This window comes from Protobothrops mucrosquamatus, unplaced genomic scaffold, assembly GCF_001527695.2.
Source record: "Protobothrops mucrosquamatus isolate PMUCROS unplaced genomic scaffold, P.Mucros_1.0 scaffold_280, whole genome shotgun sequence".
Taxonomy (NCBI): Eukaryota; Metazoa; Chordata; class Lepidosauria; order Squamata; family Viperidae; genus Protobothrops; species Protobothrops mucrosquamatus.
In genome coordinates, this window is record NW_015386356.1 from 1,008,905 (window position 1) to 1,019,099 (window position 10,195).

A 10,195-nucleotide genomic window follows, 5' to 3' on the forward strand; every position below is an offset into this window, starting at 1 on the left:
AAGGCACGCATTCCATAGCCACATATGAAAAGGTGTTTCCTCCATGAATGATAGTGGAGTGTCTTCATAACTAAAGAGGACATCTTCAGATGGATGTCCCTGATAATTTGGAAGTTCATGAGGTTCATAATAAGCACTTTTATTAGATCCAAGGAGGCACATAACTAATTTCACGCACCCAAATTTGACTGAGATACAGAATCGCCTTTTGAAACAGAGATTACTTTTTTTGTAAGGTTATTTGATGAATATTATCATCATCTAGCTACTAACCTAATATTTCTTCATGGATCTCTGCCTTTGCTATATAGTTCCATAACTGTAATAAAATGAACATGAATTTGTGTGACATCACGCTATCATGTAGGGTTTAGGGCCATTACAATTTTGGAACTAATCAACTGAATGTGTTTTCCCTCTCTTTTTGCCTGTCTTCTAAAGAGTCTTTTGCTGTTCCTGACCTGGGCAATTCAAGAGGTGACTTCTGCATGTAGATGTTCAGTGATGCTCATTTAAATGTACACAGCACTAACTTGCCTTTAATTGGTTGCTTAGTATGTGTTTGTGTTGTAATTCATACACTTTATTCCAATGTTTTAAAATACACCTTTTTAGAATTTGTCATGAATTGGAGAAGTGTTATTTTTTTTGTAACACTGCAATGTTTTTGTAGTCAAATTAGTTCATCTTTATTTTCAGCATAATTTTATATTTGTTCTACAACACAAAGCAGTTTTGGAATTTTTGCATGGTGAGCTTAATATCTGTTTTGACATGAATGTCTGAATGCTGTTACTAATACTTAAAAAAATCAGATATTCAATTATATTTTTAAACTCTGTTAAAGAGCTGATAGGTAGGTCATTGATAATATTAGTGACAGTAATATTAACCATTAACCATTTTTTTAAATTCAATCCTAAATTTATTGGTCCCAATCCAGATCAAAGATAACCTTATGTTTGTACGATTTGCATACCGTGCATATTCCTAAATCTGTTCATTCTGTTTTTACTTTAGTGTATGCTTTTTTAAAAAAAAAAATACATATTAATACTTAAATAAATCTATTTCTTGTATATCAGGAGAAATATCCTAAAATTACTGCAGTCTGTTCATATCTGTTAAAAGGTAAAAGAACAAAGAAAAAAGTTCCTGAAATACCAACTTTGTTCCTACAGTATGCACTCGGGTGTGTGTATATATATATACACACACACATATAAACATGCACATACAATATATATTAAAATAAGTTTTTGAATCTTAGATTACAAATGGGGAAATTGACAGTTTGAACAACTACTGCATATTTTAGACTGGAAAAGCAATATAGGTCAGTTGCCAAAAATGGATTTTAAAAAATCCTATTTCAAAACCATTGAAGTCAGTAATTCATCAAAAAAAATCTACTTTCCATTAATTGTAATAGATAATTCCTGTATTTCTATATACCTTTACTGAGAAGAAAATACTGCTAAACCCAGTGAGATTTATTTCTAAATAAACCTGGATCAGAATAATGGAGTACAAGCATTACAAGCAAAGAAGTGCTTTTAATAACTGGCTGCCACTTACCTGGTAATTGGCAGTTGTATTCTTTTACCCAAAGAATGATGCTATTCCTGGGACATCCAACCTTGGCAATTTTAAGACTTTGGACTTCAATTTCCAAAATTCCCTGGCTGGGGAATTCTGGAAGTTGAAATTAACAGGTCTTAAAAGTTGCTATGCAACTACATCTTTTCACAACTTATCATAAGATATATTGAAATTAAGCTAATTCAAACTTGGATAATACATTATATATTGCATGAACTTGTGGTAATAACAATGAATGTCTTCATTAACCGTTGGGAGCAAATTGCTCCAGTTATTCCCATTCTGTAATCATGGTTGGCTGAGTTGCTCTTAATGCATTTTGCTTTGGTTTTTCAGTAGATCTTTCTTTATTTATGTTCTCTAGGCTATCACTGGGATACTTCTGACTGGATGCCAAATGTCCAACTGCCTGGCATACAAGAATATCCAAATTATGAAGTTGTTGAAGAGACGGCACCTCTGTACACAGATCCAAATTCAATTGATGCTGACTATTATGCTGGAGGTTATGACATTGAAAGTGACTTTCCACCTCCACCAGATGATTTCCCTGTTCCTGATGACCTCCCACCCTTGCCACCAGAATATAATGATCAGTTTGATTCCGTACAGCAATCCAGGGACGTATCTGCTGTAGGTAGCTTAGAGTCTTCGGTGAGGAGCAGGCAAAGATTCAATCTCAACCAGTATCTTCCCCATCACTACCCTTCAGACATTTCAGAACCTCAGAACACAATAAATGGAATCCCTACAAATTTCCAAGAAACTTTTGCTCCTTACACTGTAGGCTACAGCAGAGACCCTGTAGAGAACATGTCCATTTCTGCATATGCTTCCACAGCTTCATGCTCCGATATGTCAGCATGCTGTGAAATGGAGTCTGAGGTAATGATGAGTGACTGTGAAAGTGGGGATGACAGCCATTTTGAAGATGTGATCATTCCACCACTTGATCCTCAGCAGCACACAGAAGTCTGATACTCTTCCTAAAATAAAATTTAAAAAGTGCCTGGATGCTAATGAACTAAAAAAAAAGAAAAAGGATTGTAGAGAATCTTGAAGAGCTTTTTCCCTCCCTGGCAATGCTTGAGCGCTATTATTTCAGTGAACTAAAACTGGCATGGCTGCAATGGAATATGCAGCTCATATTAACCAATTTTCCATTTTTTTCCTCCTGCAGTTTCACTAATCACAGGTCTCCTGTGTATTTTTTTTTTTTGTACTTTCATTGTCTATGTTAGAAACAAAAAAACACCACTTCCTCATTTTAGCATGATAAATGTATTTATATTATTCAGAAGCAAATCATTTTTCTTATATTTTTGTAAATTTTATGTACAGTTTTGATTTTGGTAATTTTACCTAGATTTTGTAGATAATTTTAAGGTCGATTTCCACTGATTTAGTGGTGTTCTGTGTGCCATTAAACCCTGGGCTTCATTATACAGTAGTGGCCAAAATTGTGGAAACCTTTTGGGAAAAGTGCAGTAGAAATGCCACCTTTGGCTAAGTTTCCACCAATTTTTCTTCTAATTTCTTTATAACTGTAGCCTTGTTCACTTAATAATACTATTTTACATTGCTTTCTGGGCAACCAGTCAACTTTTTGCACCATTACTTTAATTTTATTACGTTTTACAAGCTCACTAAATGAAAGAACACAAAAAAAACCCAACCAACTTGATAGCGATCACATAGCACACTGACAAATGTCCTCTCAGCTTCAATACATGACATCAATAACTGAATCCTACTGTGATCTGATTGGCTCATTGCCAAAACAAGATGACACCTGATTGGCTCTCTAAACACTCATGCTCATTGACTACAATCAAATGAAGGAAAGCTACCTGATATCAACCTAAGCAAGTTGTACTTCCTTTTCCTGGTTATTTGGCTATAACTTTTCATAGAATACAGTAAAGATAATTGAACAAACTTCATTGCATTACATTCTTGATTAAATTATCTTTCCATTGATATATAATTTTATGGTACTACTCCAAACAAAAAGTGTTATTAGCCATCAAACCTCAAAAATACACTTTTCCCAAAAGGTTTCCACAATTTTGGCCACTACTGTATTCAGGAATCACTATACAGTAAACCCTTGACTGAACAGTTCTCTCTTTAGCAGGGTTACAATGCAAAGGATATTGCCGACCTATGCACTGTATAACTTCTGTGTCTGTACGTATAGAATCCTATTCACTGTGCAGCTTAAAATCAGATTCAGATTTTACACAACACAGAGTGCTGAACAGATGCTCTTCCCCTTATTAGTTCATTAAATCAAAGGTTTACTGTATTTACATTTGTTCTCACAGAAAATCAGTGTTATCACTTATATATTTCAGTGTAATAACCCATGCATTTCCAATTGTACATAATTTCCAGCTGTAAAACATATCTGATATTTTCTGGCAAAAAACATAGCAGTGTCTTACACAAGTTTCTGTATTCTGGAACAGTATCCATTTTTTCTTTTCCTGAACAGTGTGTTGAGCCCCACTGCATTCCTGTTTAGAACCAAAATCACAGCACAGTTTTTATAGTGTCTGTATATTTGTGATGCAGCAGTCTTGTAAAGGTTTTTACTGAAATCTACCATTAGTCAGTCTTTCTTACAGATAATAAATTATTAATAAAATACTCTAGCTTTGTTTACTCTATTTCATTCATTTTTATATATAAATTTATAAATCTATAAGTAGTAAAATGTAAAGTTGCTTCCTACAACCAAGCTCTGATTGTGTGCAGTCAATCCACTAGGTGGCAGTAGGAGCTTATTCATTTTTTAAAAAAAAAAATCAAATACATGGTTCATGATACAGAGATAGTAGATAACATACTTAAGAATGATATCTTTCATATATTGCCTGTTACACTGCAGTGCGTTATCATGGTAAAAATACACAGAATAGAATGGAAGACTCACGAGTTACTTGTTAAATAGTTGTTCTATGATACCCTTATTGCTGTTGCCAGAAATTTCAAACATCTTTTAGTTTATTAGTGATGCCTTTAGTAAATGAACCTTTCAGCTGTTCAAGTTTATTGAGTACATAGTGTTTTGTATCAATATAAAATTGGATCATATTTAGCTATAAACTATATCTTGAACTGCTTGGGCTAACTCTGGGCAGATGTGCTCCAACCTTATGCCAACTTATGCCAAGTCACAGAGGACTTTATAAAACCAGCATTTCAAATTGTATCGAGCTGATACAGAGCCTGTTAAACAGATACCATGTGCGCCCACCAAGCCAACACTGGTGAGCACTCAGGACACTATATTTTGTGCCAACAGACTGTCCCAGGTTTGCTTTGTTGAATGAAGAAAGCACAATGAAATTATCCCTCGTATCTTTCAAGCAATCAAGCTTGACAATCTGAAGTGTAACAGTGTATTATATACAATGGTATGAGGAAGCTTAACTGCACTTTTCACAAACTTTGGGTTTTCATATTGTTGATTTCCCACCCTTGAACTGTCTACATACAGTGAATATGGAAATCGTCTTTTGCAAGCTGTATCAAAATAAATTTACCTCAGTGTAACTTCTGGAAAAGAATTTCCCAGTTGATTCTGTTATTTATGTGCACCAAAGAACAAAATAATTATATTTAGTTTTGACTATTACACCTTAAGAGCATTTCAGGGATGGTATGTGAATACGGATAGTCTTCAACTTAATGAACATTTGTTTAAGGGCCATTTGAACTTATGACAGTGCTGAAAAAGATGACTTATGACCAGTCCTTTCACTTAACAGCCATTGCTGTGTTCCATAATCACACAATCGCAATTTGTGATCTTTCCAGGGAGCTTCCTGGAAAGCAAAGTAGGTTGGGAAAGCCAGATTCGCTTAACAACTTCATGCTTCACTTAATGGTCACAGCAAAAGAGGTTGTAGGTTATAAAATCAGGCATGAGTGACTTAAATGACCATAATTGCTTAATGATGGATGTTCTGGCCCCAATTGTCATAGATCAAGGACTGCTTGTATATTTTCTATTTTAAAAAAAACCCAGTATGAGAACATATTTCCAGTGAGATTTAGCATCACTGGAAAAATTTCATGATTAGCCTTGGAGAAATGCTGGTTTCTGACAGTCAGTTTTACTCTTCTGAGAGTAAATGAATCTAGTAAATTGAATCCTATGAGGTCAGTAATTTTGGCAGGTGCTGGGAAATATAACAGAAACATGAATGTTTTCTTGATTTTATAAAGTTTTGTAGTTACATCAAAAAATGGCATCCAATAAAATGGCCTTCCAATAATAGGGCATAATACAATTTTCCACTGCGAAGAGCTGCTTTTTACAGTTGGTGAGACACCATGTGGCGAAAATTGCCTACTTGAACTCTCTACACTAGGGGTGTCAAACTCGCAACGTCATGTGATGTGTCATGACATATCGCAACTTTTTTGCCATTGCCACAATGGGGTGGGCATGGTTTCGCTATGATGCATCTGGCCCGTGGGCTGGCAGTTTGACACCCTTGCTCTACAACAATATTTTTCAACTTCAGTTAGAGGACTCCAATTCCCAGAATTCCCCAATCTGCAATAGTGCCCAACGTGGAGAGGCATCTGCCCTACCGAGGGGGGGGCATGCATAACATGTCTCTGCTCGGTAGCAAAATGGGAAGCTGGTACCAAAGACTGCAGTGAATCGGCTATCCAGATCTATCCCAGGGAAGGCACCTCTACCTGATTGGAGGAAGCTGCTGCTCTAGAAGACTCCCCGAGGCCGAGATGGTCACTCGGTGTCAGGAATAAAGAGAATTGGGAAGAAAGAACCCAAAGAATAACTTTCACCCAAGGAGGTCAGAAGAAGACTTGAAAGAAAAGGATGGAAATGCTCTCTGACAATGAAGAACTGGACAGGCAGTCAGACCTAAAGGAGGGGATCTTGAAGTGAGCCATGCATTACATGGTGGAAGCTTTTGAGGACCTAAAAGCCAAATCCCTGGGTTGCCAAGAAAAGGAGGAAGAACTAGCTGAGGAAGTCGAATGCAGTGAAGGAAAGACCATAATCACCGAGGTGGCAGGCGGGGCTGTGGGGTTGACAGAAACGGTGGCGGCTACTCCAGTAGACCAACAGCGAGCCACCCCTCAGAGAGCTCGGTCTCCACAACCACCTTAACAGAGGACTCCCCTGGATGAGCCAAAGCTAGTTCCATTAGGAGTTAAATTCGATGGGGATCCTTAACAATTGGGAATCTTCTTGGCTCATCCCATGCAAGTGTATGGGAGGTCTCTGTCCAACGATGCAGTTTAGATCAGGGTTGTCACTTTAGCCCTGGAAGGACTGCCGCCAGATGGATGGTGACCTTGTATAACTGCGATGTTCCCAAACTCCCAAACTTTAACCAATTCATGACTGCCCTGAAACGCCAGTTTGAAGATTGCTTACCAGACCGGAAGGCTCAGGATCATATAAAAACAGTGAAACGGGCATTGACCAGTGGCCAAATACATGGAAGAGTTTCACAACTTGGCTTACTGCCTTAACTGGCCCGAAGTCATTCTGATAAGCTGTTTCCAAGATGGGCTGAACAACAACCTGTACAATGCTTGTGCCCGGGAAGCACCAGCCCATCTGTATGAATGATGTGTCGTAGCTGAAGAAGTGGAAATTGACCAGACCCACAACCAGTGCTGTCCTACGAAGTCAGGGGGGCGAAGCCAGATGGAGAAGAGAGGAGAGGCCAGCAAAAACCTCTGCAAACCAACCACATTCCTCTGCCTGCTTCAAGTGTGGCAAAGAAGGGCATCGTGCCATGGAATGCTGCAGCAAAACTCTGGCTAGGAAGCCAGATCATCCCTCTGGGGGGAAGCCAAGCAAGGCTACCTGGCACTCGAAAGACACAGCCCTGAAGTCCACCTAGGTCGTGGAGCTACCCTGAGCCCCAAAGGCTGGGGGTAGAGCTCCAACCCCACCAGGTGACAAGTCAGGGATGTCGGAGAGTGGCTATGTTGATGACCCATTGGTATGTGGACCAAACAACACCATAACTATGCCCATATAACAGTCAATCCCAGGCACGGGCAGGAGAACGACATAATCGCACTGCTGAACTCAGGGTGCATCCGGTGCTTAATAAGCCCCAGCCTCGTTGGGAAAATGGGAGTTCCTCTAAGGAAACTCAAGGACCCCATTGCCTTTTGTTAGCTCGATGGGTCCGTGACAGGGTGCATCCCAGAAAGCCTTGTCACCAAACCTTGGGACTAACCATGGGATGCCACTCAAAGACTTTGGCTTTCATTGTGGCTCCCAGCATGGAATGGCCCCTTTTCCTTGGGCTAACCTGGTTAAAGAAATGAAACCACCTAATCGACTGGCGAGAGGGGCATCTAAAGTTCCCAAGGAAGAGAGCTCCTCCCCAGGGGTTGCCTGGTAATAGAATGGAGGGTCTGAAGCAAGAATTAGTGTCCACACTGAGTGAGCAAGAGATTTGGAGCAATTCCAAAAGAGTACCGCGATTTAGCCGAGGTTTTCAGTGAAAAGAGGTCGAATGGGCTCCCCCCCTCACCAGGCAACGGACTGTGCAATTGAAATCATCCCAGGGGCTAAATTACCTAAACCGAAACTATATTCAATGACCCCTAGGGAAGTAGATGAGTTGCACAAGTTCATTGACAAGAATTCAGCCTGGGGGTTCATCCAGCCGGCCAGGCCTCGGATGGGAACCCCTGTGCTATTCAGAGAGAAGAAGGATGGGTCTCTTTGTCTCTGCATGGATTATAGATGTTTGGACACGGTATCCATGGAAAATGTGTACCCCCTGTCCTTCATGAGGGACATGCTAGCTCACCTAGTAAAAGGGGAAAAAAATTCTAAGTTAGACTTGCGAGAGGCATACTATCGCATCAGAATTAAAGAGGGGGATGCTTTCAACTGCCCCCTAGGTTGCTTCTAATTCAGGGTGCTCCCTTTCAGGTTACAGGGAACCCCAGCAGTGTTCATGCAACTCATCAATGAGATCATCTATGAGCACCTGCATGGGGGTTCGGGTGTATTTGGACGATATCTTGATCTACACCGAAACTAAAGCTGAACATGTTAAGTTAGTTAGGGCAGTCCTAAAGAAACTCCACGCTGCTAAATTGTACTCCAAATTCTCAAAGTATGAAATCCATAAGGATAGAATTGACTATCTGGGCCAGGGGTAGTCAACCTTGGCTCTTTTATGACTCGTGGATTTCAACTCCCAGAATTCCTGAGCCAGCTAAACTGGCTCAGGAATTCTGGGAATTGAAGTCCACGAATCATAAAAGAGCCAAGGTTGACTTCCCCTGATCTGGGCTATTGTGTCTTCCACGAAGGAGTGGAGATAGACCCAGAGGAAGTGTGGGCCGTCATGGAGTAGACCTCTTCCTGCAACAGGAAGCAGTTACAGAGCTTTCTGGGGTTTGCCAACTTTTACAGGCAATTTATCCCCTCGTTTGCCCTCTGCTTACTTACAAATTTCTGTATCATCTCCAACTAGTTTTGTTCTTCCTTTCATTTCCCCTCCCTTTCCCTCCCTTTGATGTTATTCCCTTGTCTTCTGTCTTTTTGATTTTCTTTTTCTACTGCAGCAAGTAGTGCGCATGCCTGTGTCTTGAGACTGATTTGTATATTATATGCCAGCAGGAAATCAATTAACTTTATAAATAAGCTATTTATGTTAAAGGTAAATTATTTTAAATTAGTGATTATTTCAATTATTATTTATTTGTCAGCTTTATATAGTTGCTCATCTCATGATCATGACTCTGGACAATGTACAATAAAAGCAGTATAAATTTGGAAGGAGATAATTCTGGCCAAGCTGTCTTTTGATGTAGCTGTGGCAACTCAGCATACATAAACATATATGCAAATGTGTCACATGTATATATTCATGACAGGAAATGTTCTTCAGGAATGGAGCTAGCATCCAGCTAGGATTGGAGCTGGAGAAGTTGGGTATTGGACAAAACTATGGTCCACATTTGAATGGTGGGATTTATTTTAAACAGAGCATCATTTTCTTTCAGATATAATAGCTGAATACTGGTTTGAATTAACATAGCTTTAGGAGAGGTCCTGGATATTTTTTGTATTTTTGAAAGATTTTAACAAGTCTGTTTTCTCGCAAGAATAGCTTGATTGACAAAAACTGGCTTAGTATTGTGGTGCATCATCCTTTTTCCTCACTTTCTGATGTTCCTCTGAATCTGTGATCAGAACAAATCAGAGAAATTTTCCTTGTAGCATAAGGCACGCGTAAGAGCACTGGATGCTATTTTTAGCACAGTTTTTTTCCCCTTCTAGTAAATGGCATGCCACCATAGGAAACTGCTACATCTTCTTAGAGATTGTTATTTTTTTACATGTCTATCACTTCCTACTTTTTCATTCCGGATCTCCTAACCTTCCGCCGCGCCCTCAAGACATGGCTTTTTCAACAAGCGGGACTGACCTAGGGTGAATTTTAAATAGGGAATAATTTTTAAAAATTTTCAAAGATTTTAAATATGACACAGCTATTAATATATTTGCTTTTTAATTGGTTTTATAGGGGAAATGTTTTTTTGTGTTGTTTTTTAACATGCT

The 10,195-nt window shown here is 39.1% G+C and overlaps 1 protein-coding gene across 1 annotated transcript in view; it reads left to right on the forward strand.

Moving 5' to 3' along the window:
• The window catches only part of FAT1 (FAT atypical cadherin 1), a 41,554-nt gene extending 38,741 nt beyond the window's left edge, over window positions 1–2,813 (forward strand). Inside the window, exons 21-22 of the mRNA XM_015831773.2 lie at window positions 442–477; window positions 1,967–2,813. Of these exons, the coding sequence (XP_015687259.2) occupies window positions 442–477; window positions 1,967–2,580 (650 nt within the window). The 3' untranslated portion in view covers window positions 2,581–2,813. The remainder of the gene's footprint in view (window positions 1–441; window positions 478–1,966) is intronic.
• The last annotated feature ends 7,382 nt before the right edge of the window (window positions 2,814–10,195 follow it).